This window comes from Xyrauchen texanus, chromosome 2 (genome assembly GCF_025860055.1).
Source record: "Xyrauchen texanus isolate HMW12.3.18 chromosome 2, RBS_HiC_50CHRs, whole genome shotgun sequence".
Lineage (NCBI taxonomy): Eukaryota > Metazoa > Chordata > Actinopteri > Cypriniformes > Catostomidae > Xyrauchen > Xyrauchen texanus.
Window position 1 is genome coordinate 49,088,824 of NC_068277.1, and position 21,888 is coordinate 49,110,711.

The window sequence follows — 21,888 nt, forward strand, 5'->3', positions numbered from 1 at the left end:
GGCAGGGCTGTGCCTGTCTAGGATGCTGTTTATTGGGCAGACAAGGAGAGGCTTTATTACCTCTCATCTATAACTGAAGATGAGCCCTAGACGGCCATCCACACAGCCACAGGCCAGCCTCATTCACTCTAATGAGCTCCAAAAAGAGAGATTAATGACCATGTCCTCCCTGTCTCTCTCTCTCTCTTTCTGCATCATCTGCCAGGTTATCTCTATTCCTCCATCTCCTCTCTATTATGTATTAGGAGTGAAATATTATTCAGCGTGATGAAGCCATATAAATAGGATCTGTGGCTGATCTGAATGTAGCAAAGAGTATTGCCACTGCTGTTTGTTTAGCTTTTCCCCCCTCTTAGCAGTCTTGGGTTGTGATCATTTTGTGCTCATGTGGTTTCACTTGTGATGTGCAATATGCAGCGGGTGTGGTGTGGGCCAGGCTTTGACTTAATAACAACCACAAATCTGTCAGAGAGCAAGGCTTGCTGGACTGCAGGTGTCAGGAGTGCAGGAGGGGTTGTGTGTGTGTTTTTCTTTTTTCAGCAGATGTTATAAAGGGCCATGTGGGTTGTTAATAGCCCATATGTATGCTCTGTGCATTTTATACGGCCTGTCTGCTTTTAAAATCAGCAGAATTGATGAACCAATTTTGGTCGTGCACATACTGAGGGATGCTAACCGCGGCTGTAAAGCTGTGGTCAGAAACTATAGGTTGCAGGTTTTAAAGGTTGGATGAGCTACCTCACAGAATTATTTATCTTTTTGTCTCTCCTCGTTTACAGATTTATTCTCCTGACCACACGAGCAGTAGTTTCCCCTCGAACCCTTCCACTCCTGTGGGCTCTCCCTCTCCGTTGACTGCTCAGGCGGGCACTGCTACAGCAGGTACAGTGGTGACAGCCAGCGGCTCCACAGGAAGGGCAGGTAGTGCACCCGTCTTCCTCTCTGACCCCCACACACACTATTATAAAGAACATACTGAACACCTAAACCGAGCAATCACACAAATAGTGTTTGGACACTTTTGTACACTTAAAAAGGGAAGATTTTGATTGTATAGATCAGGGGTTTCCACATTTTTATGCAGAGAACCCCAAAGTATGATGATCCCCTTGAAAAGCAGATCATTTAATGTATATAGCCCCATATATAGTGTTTTGGAAATTTAAGTAATTGTGATATTTAAAAAAAAATAAATAATAATAATAATAATTGGCTTTAAATAAACAAATATTAAATAATTGTTGTACTAAAGCATAGATGGCGGAGACCAACATTATATTAGGTGTCTTTAACTACTATGTACTACGCATTTTATACAATGTTCTTGTTATGTACAATAGAGGTCTGTGCCTAACCCAACCCATAGCACAGGTGTCTCAACATCAGTTTTTGACAATTGTAATTTATTTTTAAAATGGCATGTTTTTATTGACATTGTGTGTTTAAACAATGGGAAACAGATGTGTGAAAAATACATTCGGTATGAATGGCCCCTAACTCTTCCATTCCGGTGTGTCTGTGAGTGAGAGCACGTCCGCAAAGCAAGCCCAACCCTAACTGCTAACCCTATCACTACTACACCTACTACATGTTTACACTACTACTATAAACATGTTCCACTACATTTTGACAACCAGAAAGTGTCCAAATATTTTTTGTCTTTATTTAGAGTTTCTATAGTTTTCTATAGTTATAGTTATCTATAGTTTTATCATTTAAAAACTAACAAGCATCTTTTTGTGAAATGTTTAGCATGAAGTGTGTTGATCATTCTTTAAAATAAATGCCACATGGTTTGATATTTTGTTATCTAATGCAAAGACAAATGTGTGGCTTAAGTGTCCAAATGCTTTTTTTGCCACTGTATATATTGAAACTCACTGCCTCACACACTTATATATTCAACATACAGCACAGTCATATGTAACACTTAATATATATATATATATACTGTCCGTTTGTTTGTTTAATTGATTGGTTGGTTGATCTATTAGAAGTGGCTTGGAGACAGTCAGTTCATCCAGCTTTCATTAATGGTCATACACAACACTACAAAAGAAATCTCTTGCAGACAAAAACACGCCATTTGTTAAAACAGTGATCTGAGATGCTATAATTTGTTTGTATCTAACGAAGAATCACTGTGGTTAGTTATCACCGTAACAGGCTCGCTATCAAACACTTCTATCCGCTTTCACAGCAAGTGTCAGCTCCCTCCCCACAGTCCTGCGGTCTCAACTGCATGATTCGAATGTCACACTGATGCCGTGTGGCTGCACACACCACGGGCCCTGTCCTCCTCACGTAAATGAGTAAACGTTTGGTCCCTCGGCCGCTGAGATTGAAGATATTGTCAGGGGAGCTGTGCCCTGGTTGGGGGTGGATAGATAACCTACCACTGTGAAGATTTTATCAGCAGCTGATAGGACAGATACACAGTCAGTTGAAATGAAAAAATTGTATATAGGCACAGCAGGTGAGAAAAAGAGACCAGGTGCTACAAATGGAGATTGTCTGTTGTTCTTTTTTTTATCAGTAAGACTAAATATAACACAAGTGATGTGCAGAAAAGATTTTTACTACCACAATAAAAACATTACATGCATGATTAAGATTAATTTTGAAAAATAATAATAATTATGTGAGCTAAATGGGCACACGTTTTGTTTCGTCTAACTGCCAAAATGCTGTGTATTTCTCTCTTGAAACTGAATGGCTGTTATGTTAATGTTGAGTAATTTAGGGAAAAATACATATAATTGGTAACTATCTTTAACATTTATTGGACTAACTATAATATAGTCTACAGTATATTGAAGAACTGGTTACCTATTAAAGAGCAATGTGTAAATATCTGTAGAAATATTGGTCAAACTGATTATCGGTCTATATTGGTATCTCGGTATGTTGTTACAATGAGTGGGCAGTTGTGTTCAGTGATAGTGTTGAGACAGCTGTGTCGGTGTCTGTCCCACTCCTTATCCTCAGCTGTTGCCCCTTTCCTCACACAGCTGTTGTCCATGACAGACTGGCCCGCAAAGATCCTCATTTATTAGCATTACTGACTGAGAGGAAGGGAGGGAGAGTGAGAATGACTCTCCACATACCAACCTGTACCTCATGGTGTCACTTCCAGACATCCTAGCACAGCTTATCCAGTGTTTTCTTAATACTAATAGTTGTATTAGTTTTACATTTTTAAACATTAATGTAGGAATTTTTGGTAGTTGTTGACTGAACATATGCATTAGCCATTTCCAAGGCTTATGGCAGATTTTAGAACTGATACTGAGCAGAATGAAAGCTTGTATCAGAATATATGCATGCATAATGTTGACGATATTCTGAAATTGGCCAAATTACGTCAGATTCATCACCCTGGTTGATGTATTGTTCTATCAATAGTCGTTCTCTCTGCCTATAATTTTATCATATCATTAAGTTGATTTACAGTCACGAGAAGGCAGTCAAAGTCGCCTTTGATATTCAGGGTCTTTTATTTATTGCATTTTTTTTGATTAGGCCGTTCTATTATGTTGTACATTGTTTCATGATGTTATGATTAAGCTGAAGCACATCCATCTGTTTCTCAGGATTAGTTCTTAAATTCAACCATTAGACCCACTCATAGCCAGGTTTCTGCTGCCCACACCAGCCAATTAAGAGCCCAGCACCACGTGCGGAGTGCCACATGGGCCAACCTCATTTGTCAAGCTGGCTGCCGGTGAAGAGGCCTTATTAAACTCTGCGTTCTCTTCGTGCAGGGAGAGGGAGAGTTTTTCTGCCCCAAAGTCATTTTTAATAGGCCCATAATGAAAGTCTGCTTCTGAGGGCCTTTGTGATTTCAAGTAAATTCCTTCAAATGAGAGCTGCTTACACTTTGGGGGATGAATGGGTGGAAAATCTTAACTTGAACAGGTTCCTGTCATGGGAGAGTAGGACTGGGAAGTATAGCTAAAAAATGCAGTATTTTTCAGCCTTTTAAAAGTTTGATTTATATATTTATGTATTTTTGGTGAAATGACTAAAAGGGTGGATTTCTTAATTGGAGGAACCATCATTCAGATCAAACAGCCATTATAACCAATTTTTATTTTTTTTATATAAATACATTTGTTCCACACCATTTTTCACTATAGGAACACAAGGAAGAATATGTCTGCGTGATATTTAAATTAGGTCTTTTTTTATTTTTTATAGTTATGACAACTGGCAAAAAAGGACATTTCTGATATAAACACTGAGTTAATAGTTGGGTCTGTGCCTGGTTTGGTCTCAAATGGGGTAGATTTTAAGGATGTGGAATGCCAGTCTCCCTCCTAAACTGATTCATGTAAATAAGCTAAAAGCTGGGTCATGCTCCATTAAGGGCACTTTTTTAAGACAAATTCCGCAGTCTCCATGCAAGACCTTCTGTTGTGGATTGTTTGCTCATTGGAGAGAAATATGCTTAACTGGAAATCAAGAAAGAGAAAGCATCCCCATTTTATTTGTGATTAGCAGATGTGCAGTCTTTAGGAGTAGTGTTGGTTTATGGACAGTCAGAATCAGCACATTTAGATTGAGACCAGACCTCAGAGTAATTTACATCCTCATTATATTCCCTTCCAGTCTCGTACACCACCATAGAACAAAAACACATTCACTGAATTCTTGCAGCGAGGAACTGAATTTTTGAAAGAAAAAAAAAGGACGAAACATTTGTTTCGACAGAGCAGCTCTCTTGAGTCTGGAGCTGATTTAAAAGTCCTGTTCATTTCTCTTTACTTTTACAGGGACAGTGCACACCAATAAACATTTCTGTAAATGTGCCAGTTTAGCTATTACAGACTATTTTAAACTGTAGTCCCTTGGCCGGTATTGCAAGTTAAAAACAGGAATAAAAATATGCTTCACAGCCAATTTATATAATGTAAAAGTTTAAAGGAATACTTAATCAAAATATGAAATTCTGTTATAATTTTTTCACCCTCATATCGTTCCAAACCCGTATGACTTGTGCTCTTATACGGGTACACAAAAGGAGATGGCTTAATGTATATCACAGTATGTCTTTTGTGGATAGTGCCTCACTTTAAAGGATGCAGAGGAATCATAAAAGTAGTACGTGTGACTTGTGCATTATATTCCAAGTCTTCTGAAATTGAAGTGTTTTTTCATTGCAAATCTTGATATCTGTTGCACGTTCATGAGCGCTAATGAACATGAAACAGATGTCAAGATTTTCAATGTAAAATGACTTAAATTTTACTAAAAAAAAATAATCAAATGCCTTCAGAAGACTTGGAATATTTTGAGGATATTTTTGGGTTCTTTTTAAGCCTTGAAGTGAGGCATTATTCACTGCCATTATATTGAGAGAGAAAAAAAACGGAACAAAATATTCATTAAAGCATCTCCTTGTGTGTTCCGCATTAGAAAGAAAGTCATATGGGTTTGTAATAACATGAGGGTAAATTGACAATTTTCTTTTTTGGGTTATTTATTTCTTTTAAAAATTACACAATTAAAACAGGATATGGCCCAGTCATAGGAAATGATGTGTCTGGAGACTCAGAGGAAAAACAGCCCATGTTGAGAATAGCTGGAATCAGAATAGGAAATACGTTTATATGAGTCTATTGTGACCTGAACTGTGTGCATCAGTTTGCATTGGTCCGAACAACATACTAAACAAAATAATAATATATATATATATATATATATATATATATATATATATATATATATATATATATATATATAGATAGATAGATAGATAGATAGATAGATAGATAGATAGATAGATATAATTATTATTATAATTTTTAATTTTTTATGCCTTTTATTTAAAACTATTTTGAGAATTTGTCTTTAACTACATGTTCACATATAAACATCTAGTCAGTAAGTGAGTCATGTGTTAATTCAGTAACACTGACAGTGACAGATTCAACAAGTAATTCATTGTTCTGGAGTGTATGAGTCATTTTGACCAATTTATTAAAAGAACGGGTCATAATAGTCAATTGTTTGTGAATCAGATTATACTGATCATGCTGTACTATGTTTGTTTTTACACTACCAGTAAAGACAATGCAGTAGACGCACGATGCCGCCATTTGAATAGTGTTACAGGAAATACTGATTTGTATTGCTTGTTCATATCAGGGCTTTGCGTTCTGTTGTAAGGAATCCTGCATTTGTCAGGTGACTAAAATGCCCTTCTCTATCTCTCTCCACAGGTACAACTCAGTGGCCCCGTGCAGCAGGACAAGCACCTTCCTCCCCAAACTACGAGAACTCCCTCCATTCTCTGGTAAGAACTCTCTCCTTCCCTCCCTCTCGACATTGAGCATTTTTTAATGGACACAATGTCAGTAGAGAACTTGCTTCTGGAGAGCAGGGGGTAGATTTACATGGACATTCCTGGCTGACAAATGTCAGGAACGGGACAGGGAGGGGGCGGAGGGGACTGAACAATACCCGTCCCTTGGGGCGTGTCTCCTGCCATCTGTCCTCTTTCGTCCGGGGTGGCTGGAGATTGGCCGGGGCGTATGAAGGGGGAGGTTAGGGACTGGTTAGGGTGTGTGATGTAGGGGGGTGAGGTGCTGGCAGCTGCTGCATTTAACCGCTGCTGCAGGATTCCAGGGCTGACTGGGGAGTTGAGCCACAACAGGAGATCACTTTTCCACACACACTCCTTCCTTCCCACGTCATGCATTTACACTTTGGGGTGTGTACATAAATATTTACTCTTATGCTTTGTATGCCTGCTGCGAGTGGATTCTTATGGTCTGTCCACTGTGTCGGTATAGAAAGACATGAACGTGGTGCTCCAGGAAGCAGGAACTGAGCTGTGGTTGGCAAAGTGGGCTATCAATCAACCAACCATGGTCCAACCTAATTATTTACTTGAACAACTACCAGGATGTCGACATTTGGTAAATTGCCTTGATGCCATGTTCTGTAGGGATGGATCAAGATGGACAACAAAGTTGATTAGTCTTCAAAAAATCATATGTGACGTCAACAAGCGAGTTTTTTGATCATTTCCCCTTTTTTTACACTGCGTAATTCATTCTCTTACTGAGTATTTTTGTTTTCCATTAAAAAATATCTTAACATTCTTAAAATAAGATACATTAACTTGAGACGCAATATGATATAAGATATGACAGATATGTTTTCATATTTTCAGTGAATTCTGAAACAAAATTTAGTTAAGTTTATGCTTATAACAAGAAAAATTATTTGCCAACGGGGTAAGAAAAAAATAGATTTATTTAGATGTTGAGTAGATTTATTTATTTAGATTTATCTATATTATTAATAAATAAACAAGTTTATTTTTCTTAAAGGAATATTCTGGGTTCAATACAAGTTAAGCTCAATCTACAGAATTTGTGGCATAATATTGATTTCCACAAAAATATATTTTGACTTGGCCCTCTTTTTCTTTGAAAAAATGCATAAATCGAGGGTACAGTCAGGCACTTACAATGGAAGTGAATGGGATCAATCTGCAAACGTTAAAATACTCACTGTTTTAAAAGTATAGCCACAAAACATAAACAATATGTGTGTTAACATGATTTTAGTGTGATACAATTACTTGCTAACCTTTTTTGTGTAAAGATACATCCAATTTTACAACTTCGTTGCCATGACGTTGAAATGTTAACAAACCATAAAACTACTATAAAAATGATGAATTAAACAACTTTACAGCTCAAATAATACATGTGTTTTACAACGAATTCATGTAAGTGCTTTTATAAAATTATAAGCTTTACATTTAAGGCCCTTAAACCCTCAAAAAAATGGCCCCGTTCACTTCCTGGAATATTCTTTTAACAAATTTACAAATAGTGTTTTCTTGTTTAAAACATGAACCCCACTAAATTTTATTAGATTGTTAGATTTCTCTGAAAACTAAACTTTTCAATGAGGTTCCATTTGTTAACATTAGTTTACTACAGTTCATTAATGTACTTGTACTGACAATAAATAATACATTTATTAATTTTGGTTAATGTTCATTTCAACATAGTAATATATTTTTTAAATCAAAAGTTATGTACATATAGTTAATGCACTATGAACTAAAATGAACTAACAATGAGCAAATTTCTTAAAAACTGCTGATTAAAAAGGGTCTTTATTGTTCATGATATCTTATTTAACTAATGTTAACAAATGGAACCTTATCGTAAAGTGTTACCTAAAATGTAATAACTTATATCATTCTGCTTCTCAAGTCATTTTATCTAGTTTTAAGGATGTTTCGATATTTTTACCAGAAAATAATACAAAAACTTTTGGTAAGAAAATGATTGCAATGTAGCTTTAGCCTTTTTTTTTTTGCGATGCTTTAAAGGGTATGAATTTACAGACACAACGTCTCAGAGAGAGAGAGAGAGTAACGTCTGGAAATGTATCCACTTCAAAGTACTACCGCTACAGCAGTCAAAACGTTTTTGTTACAAATTCACCGCCTTCAACTGTAAACTTCAAGAAAATGACTGTCATACATAAAGGAATACAATAATCTTTTTAACTGTACACATACAGATGGTCATCTTTGGCTTTTGCATCACATCTTTGTTTTTAAGAAGACTCATGTAGTTCACCTTTTAAAAGCAGCTTTCGAGACCCCTTCTGTTGAAACATATTTGTGTCTGGTGGACATGACCTCAAACCTTTATAAATATATACAAGTCTAGCCATTCACTGCAACCCATTGACTAGCTCTCTCCTGGTCTCTTTGTCTTTCGTAAATCCTGCTTGCTCAGTCTCGTCTCAGTATGTATGTGTCTCACTGCTCTCCTCTTCCTGACTGTAGAAAAATCGTGTGCACCAGCAGCTTCATGAGCATCTGCAGGATGCCATGTCCTTCTTAAAGGATGTCTGCGAGGTATATTCCCGCTCTTTTGCCAGCCATCTCCTATCCTTCTCTTTCGTGCAGCCATTAGCTTGTTTGCTTTTGCATAATTGCAGTTTCCTTTTTGTTTTCTGTCTGTTTATCAGCCATGCTGTTTCAGTTTCAAGCTTTTATTGTTTTGCCATTTCATCTTTTATTGATCATCTTTGACAAATACAGAACTTGATGCATGAAAATCACCATATTGCAGTTAGTGGAAAACTGTAATTGATTTGTTTTGTTTAATCCACCAGATGTTGTTAAATGGTTTAGCATTTTGCTTTGTTTCCTATTTTCTTTCTTCTTTTCTTTATGCTTAGTTCGTTAGTTTATTTTGTTGATTCAGTGTCAAAATCCATTTCATTGAAATCTCTGGTAATATTTAGTTATCATTAAAGCTTATGTTGTTCTGTCTTTTCCCCTTACTTCCTCTTTCTCTCAACTCATTCCAGTCTCGGATGGAGGACCGGCTGGACAGGCTGGATGATGCAATTCATGTCCTTCGGAACCATGCTGTGGGCTCCACTGCTGCCCTTTCTAGCGACATCCACAGCCTGTTGGGACAAGCGCACAATGGGCCAATCACAGCCATCGGCGCCAATTTCCCCGCTTCCGGATTGGTTGCCGGCCGAACAGCACCTATGGTATTGAAAACTTTCCCCTTTTGAGGGAACTTTAGCATATTTGTTTCAGTGCCCTCTGAATGTCTAATTTCTTTTGAGTTCAAAGTCCCTTACCGTTATTAGAGTCAAAAAAGAGAGAGGAAAAACATGTGTTTTTTTTCAATGAGCCTCTCCAAATAATCTAAGAAACAGAGTTAAACCACCTGTTTAAAATGAACACCTGGCCATGTGCTGAAACTGAACTATTTTCCACTGAGAGCAGTTTAACTTAAACCCACATACTTTCCGTAAGCGTAATGGCTGGACTGATGCTCATTCTCCCTCCATGAGCAGCATTCCACAGGCTGAATGGGAAAAGCAGTCACTGTATATTCTAGTAGATCGTTGCCAGTCTGGAAGACATTTCCACACCCTAGCGCTTCTCACTGGGGCTGTGGGGATCTGTGTGATGCGAGACTTGCTGAAACTAAGTCTCTCTGTATCTCCCCCACCATCCCATGACATTAATTCCCTTCTACAGAGTGATTTGTGCACAGCTGTAGAGTAAGAGCAACCCAGGGAGGGGTTTTCTCATCCGTTCCCTAATAATAGTAAATAATCATGGCCATTTCTTATCTTGTATTCGGAGAAAACTTCAGATTAACATTTAGATTTTTTTAAAGCTGTCAAAATTAACGAATTAACACATGTATGTGATTAATAAAAAAAATGTAACTTGTTAATTTTCACATTTACCATTAATAAAGCATAAACCAGCATAAACGATTGTTGGAGTTGGGTGGAACCTTTATGATGTGTTCACCCGGAATAATTACACTGACGCACACAGCAGTGATTCAGTGTCAGTGATAAAGTGATGAAGACAGGAGCTCTTAACTCTATTTGTTTTACAAAACAAGCCCAGATGGGACTTGTGACAGAAATCAAGCAATTTTTCAGCCTAAATAAGGTGCATTTTAATTACCACAGAAGAAGGTCTTTTGTATTCAAAGTGCTTTACACTGTGACTCATTCACCCATTTACACACACATTCATACACCAATGGTGGCAGAGCTGCCATGCAAGGCGATAGCCTGCAATTTGGAGCAACTTGGGGTTCTGTGTCTTGCCCAAGGACACTTCAGGGAGTCATGTGGGCCAGGAATCGAACCACCAACCCTGCGATTAGTGGCCGACCCGCTCTACCACCTGAGCCACAGCCGCCCCAACATGATTTATTTACTTAACCTCCAATGTTTTACGCAATAAAGAATGCCGAATGGGTTTGAAACAACATTTATATAATAAATTATGAGGTTTTTTCTTTTTTTTGGGGGGTGGCCACTCCCTTTCATTTCCTGTGCTGTCTTGTGAAATAATGCAGATGTCTTTGTTTTGGCCAAAGACAAGAATAACATCTAAAAATGTTTTCACAAATGACCACTATTCATTTTTTCCTCACCACAAAATAACCTTCTATTCCTTTTGCAAATTAGTTGACCATTTGCATCCAAAGTTTCCTAATGAAAAACCCGGCTTTCTAATATATTGTTTCATGCAGCCAATAAATGCCTGAAATGCTTATTCTTTTCTGTACAATTAGAGAAATAATTTTGTATTACTAGTTTTTTCAACCCTAAATATCCTTCAAATAGATTCTCCTCTTTGCACTAGTCATGCAACTCTGTGTGCAAATTATATTTCATAGCCCTTATGTAAATTAATCACATTTAGAAATGAAACTGCATCTCTTCACACCAGTCCAACAACTCTTCTTCATGCCAACAGTGATTTATAGCCTCAATCTACATGAAAAACATGGACTCCAACAGCTCTGTTTTTTCTCCCAGTGACAAAATTGAGTTTTATGAATTTTTGGCCTGGACACGTTATGTTTTCAGTCATTGTGAACCACTAACGAGAAGAGTTATTGGCACAGAGTGACAAAGTAGTGCTGTGTAGTGAACATTTTGTCAGGTCCCTCTTCTGCAGGAGCTGTTACACTGCTGTCAGTGTGCTATATGTTCATTTACACACAAACAGTGCTCTGTGCAAGTGTCTCAGCCCGAACACACACTCAGACAAGGTCCTGATTCAGCAAAGCCAGCGTGCTTTTATTTTGGTGCACCCTTTTCTCCCTCTGTCTCCCTCTTTTATTTTTTTCCCTCCTCTTTCTTGACAACTCAGGAAATCTGACGCTTTAGTTTGTGTGTGTGTGTGTGTGTGTGTGTGTGTGTGTGTGTGTGTGTGTGTGTGTGTGTGTGTGTGTGTGTGTGTGTGTGTGTGTGTGTGTGTGTGTGTGTCTGAGCGCCTCAGCTGTATGGTAATCAAGCCCAGACAGGAAAATGTCCGCCTTCTTTGGTCGGCACCCCTTCCTCCGCCCCTCTTCTGCCACAGACAAAGAGTTGTTTGGACACCTGTTGAGAGTGGAGCTGAGATTAGAGCATGGGGGAAGGGGGTTTGGGGCTGGGCGGCACAGAGGTTAACAGAGGCCAATAGTGATTTAGTAATACATTCCTGAAGGAAAAGGGGGGAAAGTCCTCTCCCCCAATTTTACCCCTTTCTCCGCCAGCTTGCCCCCTACTCTTCCTTCTTCATGACTCCCAATCCCGTGGCTTCTCAGAAACGAAACTAGATTGCGGGCTAACGTGTGTTCCCGCCTACTTTGGTGTAGATGGAAGGAGAAGAGAAGGGTAGTGTGGCAGATTTTCAAAGGGGGACTGCCTTGGTTTCTTCTCCACTGCTTGGCTGATTGCATGGCAAGAGCTTGATTAAATCCAGATGTGTTTTGAAGCCACCAGTGACGAATGCTGGTGAAACTATAATTTAGTTTTCAGCATGAAAGGGCAGATTGTATGTAATGCCAAGTAATGTTTTTTTGATGGAAAGTATTACTAAATGGTATCCAAGTGTAAATTACAAAATAATAGGGCAAAATCTAACTTTAAAGTCACATGTAGTCAAAATCGACCCTGTTTATTTCTTAATACACATGCTGGATTCATCTGTGCATTTTATTCCAAAATAAAAAAATGTCTTTGTAATCTTTTATCAAAATGTGTTAACTTGCTCTGCCTCCAAAATTACTTTTTCTATTTCGGCTGACATCATCTAGGCAGCACAGGCTATTTTATTCATATTAAAGTATCAGGTAACATGGTTATTTACTGTCGGTTAATGTTAATGTAATAAAGGTTGGGCAATAATACCAATTAATGGAAGATTTCTTCTCCTAAGCCTCCATAAAATTGGGTGCTGGCAGCTGGTGCTGACTGGCCAACGGGAAGTTCGGGAATTTTTCCGGTGGGCCGGCCATGAAACAGGGGCCGAATGGAGTGATTTGTGCTGTGCCCTGCCCCAGTCAACAACTTTTGGAATGGTTTCTATGTAAAATCCTAGGCCGATTTCTCTTCCAAGTCCACCAATGGCTGGCAGTGTTTCAATAGTTTTACACAACTGGCTACAAACATGTATTTTGGTCTGGCTCCGGAACACTTTTCGAATTTTTGAATAATCAAATAATTGATTAATGAAATAAAAAGTATACACAGTAGATAAACCCAACATTTGTTATTGCATTGAATATTCTGTTTTACTCTTTAAATGCCTGACATTATGGAAATATGGTTGTGAATAGGTTTGCAAATTTTAAGAAATATTCTTAATCAACAATCGTAAATGTTAATTTATGGAAATCGATTACTCCAGTTTATTATTGTATTAATAATAATAAACTGGAGGTGTTGAACAGCATACATGAGTTAGAACTCCGTTCTGAAGTGCCGTGTGTCTTTGAGTGCGAATTTTGGGCTGTGGAGGTCATTCTTTGTAGTGTGAAAACCACTCAGTCCTTCAGAGAGGAGGTCACAAACTACAGTAGGAACACAGAGACTCTTTTAGCTTTGATGTCCAAGATCTGTCTCTTTCCCCGATTTAATGTAAATCACTTTTGTTCTCTCGGCACTGATCAGATGGCTTCATGATCAGAGGGACTCTTGATGTTTTGCTCTGTTCTCTGCCTCATGTATTTATGGGTATCTGTTCTGACAGGGCTCCGTTCACCGCGAAGAGAGCGTCAGCCTGAACAACAACCATGCCGGATTGCAGGCCAGTGCTGTGCCTACTTCCAGCTCAGAGCTGAACCACCAGGCAGACACTTTCAGAGGTTGGAAAGCTTTTTTTCTTTTTCTTTTTTGCCACTTTTAATCATGGTTTTGTTTTTGTCCCGTTGTCAACTTGATGCCCTTTTGGCACTTGTTAACGCTTCCATCAAATTGTATGCTGCATCTTCAGCTATGATTCATAAACAGTGTTATGACTCTGTTTAAAGTCCTTAAACCAAGTCACATAGCATGTTACCCTGTATATTTAAAGCATTAATCCAAACTGTATGCTTTGATTGTGTGTGACAGGACTCGCTGGCTGTCTGGCTAGCCAAGTGGCTTCTGCTCTGGAGCTGAAGATCGAGAATCAAGAAAAAGATGACATGCACGACAACCACTCTTCTGACGACCTCAGGTCAGATGACGAGAGCGATAAAAGGGATATGAAGGGGACAAGGGGAGGCACTCGAACAAGGCATGGCACTTGCTCATCAAAGCACTACCTTTAAAACTGTCCTTTTACCCCTTCAACATTGCCCTTTAAGACAATGAATCTATCTGTACTATTTTTAGATTTCAGTACACTTTAGCACCACTTCTCTTTTTTTATTTCTACATTTAATATCTAGTCATTTATGCTCTGTTCCAAAAACTAGTGAGCTGCTTGCAAAGGCAATATTGCATGCATCCTTCACAAAGAAGGCAATCTCAGTGCAACGCATTGTGGTGAGCTCAGTGAAATATCCAAGATAATCAAAAGTTGATTACATTATATAATTGCGATTATTTTTCATAGTTTTGAAAGTGCTGAAATTTTACATCATATATAGTTATTTTCCTGTCAAAATGCATTTATTTCCATCGAGGAAAGAAAACAAACCAATATGCAACAATATAATGTTAATTAACATTTTCCAAACAAAGCCTTCCACAGTATAAAGATAGAGATGCACCAAAATAGCACCAATTCAAGTAACATTAAATGTTTCCCAAAGTCTAAATGGGAATTTGACTAATTAAAAGAACTAGTCCCCCAAAGCTTGCTTATTCGACAACATCTTGACCTGCTTCTGTTGTTAATAAATTGCGCTTTACGGAGGCTCTATCACAAGTGCCATCTGTGCTTGTTTTTTACATCAAATAGCATTAAGAGTTCTGTTCCTCATCACTTTATCATTGTCACAAAATCGCTGTTGTGAGTGTGTTGTAAAGTGTGTATCAGTGTAATGACTCCGGGCGAACACATTGCAAAGGTTCCGCCCTACTCCAACCATTGTTTATGCTGGTTTATGCTTTATTAAAGGTAAATGCGTTGCATTCATTAATGTGTTAATTTGGACAGCTCTAATATTTATACTTTCAATACTGAAAAAGCATCAATAAAATAAAAATGTTATTCTAAAATGGGCTATTTTATCCAATATTTGTGTGTACTTTGTATTTTTATGTTTACTAGAGTATCACCCTTATGAGTTGAATTTCCTGTGCGGAGCCCGCAAGTTGCTGTCAATGGAGAGCGTTCCAAATCAGTTAATTATGAAGATCCGTAACAGTTTGGATGCTGCCTATGTAGTCAGCGAGGCAGCACACTAGATTTTGGAACAGATTTTGTCTAGTGTCATCATTTTCTATGGACTGAAGAGTTTGAGGCCACATTGTTTATCTTATCTGACATATATTAATTGTTCTGCAGCAGTATCAATGAAGACGAGGACCTGAACCCTGAGCAGAAAGCAGAACGCGAGCGCGAGAGGAGGATGGCCAACAATGCCCGTGAGCGGCTGCGGGTTCGAGACATCAACGAGGCATTCAAAGAGCTGGGACGCATGTGTCAGCTGCACCTGAAGAGCGAGAAGCCCCAGACCAAACTGCTCATTCTCCATCAGGCCGTCGCCGTCATTCTCAGCCTCGAACAGCAAGTCAGAGGTCAGACAATGTCTAATGCGCTCATGTTTATATCAATCACTTCATGAGACATTCAACAGATCTCAGAATAGCTAGTAGGAAATAAAAAGCTTAATTTAGTAAAATTTCAAAGTGCGTACAAAATGCATATGCCCAAATAATAATAATAATAATAATAATAATAAAAAATCAGTATTGTTTTTTAAATGCATAAACCGGAAACAGTAAAAGACCGCATTTAAGAGAAGTATGAGGGGGAAAATACTCAAGTAGGGGTATATCTACTCAAGATATGACCAAAGTGTTGTAAAAGAAGATCTAACACTTAATATTAGGGATATTCCGATACCGTTAATGCGGGACTCATATACCGTAATTTCCGGACTATAAGCCGCAACTTTTTTCCCACGCTTTGAACCTCGCGGCTTAAACAATGATGCGGCTAATAAAAACATTCTGTGACGTGCTCAGTTTTTTGCCGGCGTGAAGCTTTCATTAGACCAATGAAATTGCCGAACGGGTTAAGGTCAAACAACTTTTTTTGTTTAGATTAAATCGAGCGCGCTCAAACTTCCCATCATTCTGATTACGGTAGTCATTTTGTCACCCTCAAGACACAGAGAAATGCATATGATGCAGCTTTCAAGTTGAAGGCGATTGATCTGGCTGTTGGAAAAGGAAATAGAGCTGCTGCATGGGAGACCTTGGAAACAGCAGTGTGAGGAATTGACTAAAGCTGAGGCTATTCAACTCCGACACCGAAGGAGATGACTTCAGTGGTTTCATGTGCACAAGAGGAGGAAGATAGTGACCAATGACTTTCTTGCTAGGCTACTGTTTACTGCTAATTTTGTATTTTTTGTTACAAGGCGTGTGTGGCAGCGTGGGCGTGGTCAAGCTCCCGTCCGGGAGAGAAAAGCAGTAAGGGCGCTTACACCTGAGCTAATGTCTAACACCTGTAAGCGTGGGGAGAACGGCATAAAAAGGCAGCAGAGAGCGTGTGAGAGAGTGAGTGAGTGAGTGAGTGACAGACAGACACACGTCAGTCCTAGTGTTGGCGCATAGAAGACCAAGAATTGAGAAACTTTATAAAATTGATTGTAAACATTGCTGTGGCCATTAAAAGCTTTACCTGGAACGTCAATTGCCCTGCTTCACGTGTCCTTTTTGGGAAAACTGTCACACTGGCACCACTGTGACAGTTTTCAGCACTTAATGTAAGCGCCCTTACCGCTTTTCTCTCCCGGACGGGTGCTTGACCACGCCCCCGCTGCCACACTGTGTTTCGTTAAAGCCTATTTATTTTTGTTACAAGCCGTGTTTCGTTAAAGCCTGTGTAAAGTTCATTTGTTTCAATGTACCGGTATGCACCTGCGGCTTATAGACAGGTGTGGCTTATTTATGTTCAAAATAATATTTTTTTTTTTAAATTCAGTGGGTGCGGTTTATATTCAGGTGCGCTCAATAGTCCGGAAATTACGGTACTTGAAACAAATGCTCCGATACCAACAACAGAGACCATCTGACATACGGATGTCATTTCGGAAACATTCAGCGCACAAATTAAAATCCTTTCTGTCCTGTGATTATTGAAAAGCAAAGGCTTTGATTTAATGAGATAAATATATAGTTTGCATGTGCTGCACATTTCAAAGTGATTGTGCTTTTTTTAAGCTGCTGGGCTCATACACGAAAAACACCATCATGAGCATCGCACGCACTGTTTGTAGCAGATGACAGGGAACAGAGCGCTAATTCACATTGTAGCATGAGGCACATACAGACTACATATTTATTTAATTAAATAGCAGCCTTGTTTGGTTTAATTATAACATTAAGGGTGTGTTCCATTTAGAAGTGATACTCCCTATGCCCTATTCCCTTCGAATACTTTACCATCCACTATGAGAGCTTTGGAGGGCTGAAATGTGTGGGGTTCAAAAATAACGTTCATCCAGAACTAACTTTTTAAGTAATTTTTATTGGAAATTCAGTTTAAAGCGACCTTACAGCATGGCTATCATGATTGTTCTCCTTTTTTGAAGTGCCCTTCAGAGGATGATTTAGTTCGATTGGAACGTATCGAACTGCTTTTGCGGAAGTGCGAATCTACCGTCATTAATACACTCCATAATACAATGGAAAGGGCTCAGTTGGTAGCACTGTTGCCTCACAGCAAGAAGGTCCTGGATTCAAGTCCCGGCTCATCCAGGGCCTTTCTGTGTGGAGTTTGCATGTTCTCCCCATGTTTGCATGGGTTTCCTCCGTGTGCTCCGGTTATATATCAGCAATATCTCACATCTGTGATGCTCTGTTTTGCAGTACCTTCTTTGACAAATATAACTTCAGTGTTGTATTTTAGATGGTGCTGTGAGGTTCTTTATAAAAGCACTTCATTTGATAATAAATAATACAATATTATGTTGACAATTAATTGTTTTATTTTTGTTTAATTAAAGTTTATTAAATGTATATATTGAAATAAACTGTTGTATAGAAAAAAAACGAAACCGGTATCGACATTGGTGTGTACCAAAAAGGAACTAACAATATTCGTACTTGTTCCAAAAAAAAATGGTATCAGGACATTGTTACTTAATATATAATTTTTGGTACACACTGATATCAATACCTGTTTTTTTCCCCTATGTCAACAGATTATTTCAATAAAACTTTAAATGAATATAGAACAATTAATTGTCAACATAATATTGTTTTATTTCTATCAAATGAAAGGCTTTTATATAGAACCACACATATATACATATACAGTTTGTATAACCATTTATATTTATAACAAATAATAAAAGTAAATAACGTAAATGCCCAATCAGAAAATAAAACAAGATCATAATGCCTTTATTTTTCTTTTGGGGGGGGTTTCACCCAATTTGGAATTCCCAATGCGTTTTTAAGTCCACGTGGTTGCATAGTGACTCTCCTCAATCTGGATGGCGGAGGACGAATCCCAGCTGCCTCCGCGACTGAGCCCATCAACCCTTGCATCTTATCACATGGCTTGTTGTGCGCGTCACCACGGAGACACAGCACGTGTGGAGGTTTAACGCTATCCAACACAGCATCCATGCTCAACTCACCACGTGCCCCACCGAGAACGAACCACATTATAGCGACCATGAGGAGGTTACCCCATGTGACACTACCCTCCCTAGCAATCGGGCCAATTTGGTTGCTTAGGAGACCTGTCTGGGGTCACTCAGCATTTGGCATTTGATATCGAACTCCAGGGGTGGTAGCCAGCACCTTTACCACTGAGCTACCCAGGCCCCCAATGTGAAATGTGCCCTTAAATATGAAATATGAAGCCTGCATATTAAAAATACTTAATAACATGTTCAAAAGTTTTGTTACTCAAAGTAAATAATGTACAATAGATATGTATAACCAGATAAACTAAAATGAGACATATAAGTATTCGGGTCTTCCGGAAGGGATTTTGTTAAAATCATTAAAAGTGGTGATGGAATGGTGATGTGTAGGAATTTCCTGTGTGCAGAGAGGAACCTGAACCCCAAAGCAGCCTGCCTTAAGAGGAGGGAAGAGGAGAAGGTGTCGGGGGTTTCAGGTGACCCCCAGCAAGCCCACCCTCCTGTGCACCCGGGCCTCACAGACGCATCCAACCCTATGGGCCATCTGTGAACACTGGCCAGGTAACCTACACTTAAGATCAGCTCCTCACAAAAGACAACACAATGAGCAAGATGTTCAGATTCCACTTCCTTGCTGTTGCTGAGACTGATTTAGACTTTATAAGAAAAGTTGATATTACTATGTGTGTACTCCTAATGCATTTATAGTTGTAAATGTTAAACACACGTTCAAATAGTTAGACATAAGTATGGAATACGAATAAGATTTGAGTGTCATTGCAATGGTTTATAAATGTTGTCCTCATCTTTCTCTCACTTTCAGATCAAATGGATCACGATGGCGTGTGTTAGACAGAGGCGGTGACCTTGCTTGCCACGGGCTGACAGGACTCACAGATTGTGACACAGATTTGAAAAGACAGACCACTTGAAGCAAAATTCCACCGTTAAGTAGTCCTGCGATAGAAGAAAACTGGCAAGTGCCCAGCTCCCTGTGAAGACCCCCCATATCGATAAGCAACTTTTTGCCCACCAGAGAAAAACAAATATTAAGCATAAAAGCCCCTCAGCACATATCGCTGTCTGCAAGCCGTTTGCCGCAGCTGTACAATCAGAGACTGCCGCCACCCGTTCCACACTGTACGTGGAAGTTGTCTTGTGCCTAAACTGAATTGACGAATGCATTGTAACAGCAATTGTTTTAGTTTTTTTCCTATTTATTATGTTACTGAGCTGTAAGTCTTTGTTTGAAGGGAAAGTTCTGACGTTGCTTTGAGAAGCTGGTGGCGTTTCAGTAGATCTGCAGTTTGTCCGTCACATCAGACTCTAGTGCTGTCCGCACCCTCTCTCGTGTCAGTCTGTTGAAGGGCCTCTCCACTCAAACATCCACTCTATGAGATTATTATATTTTTATCGCGCTCTGATCAAATTCCATGCCCTCTAAAGAATTTGATGGTGTATGAACGTTCAAAGATGTTCAAAGACTCAAGGGTCCCTTTTTGTCTAGAATTTTAAAAAAAAAGAAATAATATATTATTTATATTTATCGTACATTCATTCCACAAATAACAGCATGAGAAACCAAAACTACCTAAGTCTTTATTATGTATGTTGATAGTGTAGCTCGGATTCCTCATCACTGACAAAGGTTAAAGAGAGGGAATGAGTGAGCAATTTTGGCCGGACTCTCTGTTTCGTGGAAATGATGGTGGGACGGCAAACTCTGGCTTTACTGAGAGGTCAAAGATCAAACACAAGCTGACATGTTTATACTCATTAGAAAGCAGCACGGATACAGAAAGCAGAAACGTTTCAAAACCCCAGCATTCCCTGGATATTTCTTAGTGTCTTAAATGGGAAAGGGGACACAATCTCGTCCTTTTGATTCCTTCGCCATATAGTGTTAAGGGTAAAGCGAAATGACAGATTTCCGATGCAGTTTGTTTGTATTCAAATGTTACATTATTTGGTCCCTGTTTTGTTTGGACAGCCGTGGTAATGCCGAGGGCATCTGTACTGAGGAATCTCAGATATACCTTTAGCCTGGATGTATCATGGCACTGTTTGAGAAGAGTTGGATTGAAACGATGACCATTACTTCACCTGGCCTGAATTGAAGTTTTGCTTTATGTTCTTTTTTTCTAAAATGATTATCAATTTAAAAAATGAAGGAAAAAAAAAAAAGAAATACTCAAAAGTAACCACATGTTATATGTTTATTTGTAATTGTATGCAAAGCATTTCTCTAGGCTTCATAGTAAAGCGTATATTTGTCGTGTGAAAATAGAAGGATGTTCTACCTTACTTAGAAAGGCTTTGTCTTTCCCCCCATGCATTAAAGTGCTTGATACTTGATCAGCAGAATGTGAGCACAATGTCTGTTAGATAAAGAAAAGCTCTTTGAATTAAATTGCTCTGAAGCATCAAAAACAAGCAGTGGAAGTTATGAACAAAACCAGTTTGGATCAGGATTTTCTCTGACATTTATATCTTTTTTATTTTCTCACCACGTTCATTTATAATTAATACTTTTTTCTTTAAGACAAAAAAGGTTTTTTTGTTTTTGTTTAAAAAAACTTCTCTCTTTACTTTCTCTCTGTTGTCTTCCATGCATTCACACCATTGAAACAAGACTGCCACATTCTAATATGAATCACTCCCTGAATTACAAAGTCAAAAGAACAAAAACAGAAGGAAAAATATATCATAAAGTTTCAGAATATCAGCATTCATTTCCAACTATGTTTTTTCTGATTCTTTGTTTTGTGGAAAGTTACCTTGCTTATCAAAATTATTGTGAAATCCACTAGTCTTATACATTTCAGTATTCAAGAGCTTGTATTTTTGCCGGCGGAAAATTTATCAAGGTTTTGAGTCATCTTTTTGTCTTTTGTTTGGTTTCCCTGTTTTTTCTGTGTTCTGTTTTCCTCTGTTGGATATGTTAGATTTTGCTGTATGCCCTGATGCTTTCCCTCATTTAAAAAAAAAAAAAAAAAACAATTCTATGAAAAGGGTTTAAAAACAAACAAACAAACAAACAAAAAAAAAACCTTTGGCTTATTTTTCACTATAGTTAGTCTTTTATACAATAATATTGTAAGAACATTTCTTGAATTCTAAATATTACTCTTTCTAGATTTTTGAAATCAAAAGTTTTGAGTAAAAATTTTCTTACTTTATTTTACTATATTAGATAGTAAAAAAAATGTAAGGTTATTTACCATAACCTGTCCATTATTATAAAAAAGATTATTGATAGCATCTT

The 21,888-nt window shown here is 38.3% G+C and overlaps 1 protein-coding gene across 4 annotated transcripts in view; it reads left to right on the forward strand.

Annotated features, from left to right (window-relative positions):
• LOC127656308 (transcription factor 12-like) overlaps positions 1-21,623 on the forward strand; it is a 149,227-nt gene extending 127,604 nt beyond the window's left edge. For 2 of the 4 annotated variants that reach the window (XM_052144579.1, XM_052144594.1), the window contains 9 exons: positions 780-921; positions 6,225-6,298; positions 8,825-8,896; positions 9,355-9,546; positions 13,556-13,670; positions 13,918-14,083; positions 15,302-15,534; positions 19,031-19,184; positions 19,447-21,623. In XM_052144579.1, coding sequence (XP_052000539.1) covers positions 780-921; positions 6,225-6,298; positions 8,825-8,896; positions 9,355-9,546; positions 13,556-13,670; positions 13,918-14,083; positions 15,302-15,534; positions 19,031-19,173 — 1,137 coding nt within the window. In that variant the 3' untranslated portion in view covers positions 19,174-19,184; positions 19,447-21,623. The remainder of the gene's footprint in view (positions 1-779; positions 922-6,224; positions 6,299-8,824; positions 8,897-9,354; positions 9,547-13,555; positions 13,671-13,917; positions 14,084-15,301; positions 15,535-19,030; positions 19,185-19,446) is intronic. The other 2 variants (XM_052144584.1, XM_052144603.1) reach the window with 1 other exon arrangement.
• The last annotated feature ends 265 nt before the right edge of the window (positions 21,624-21,888 follow it).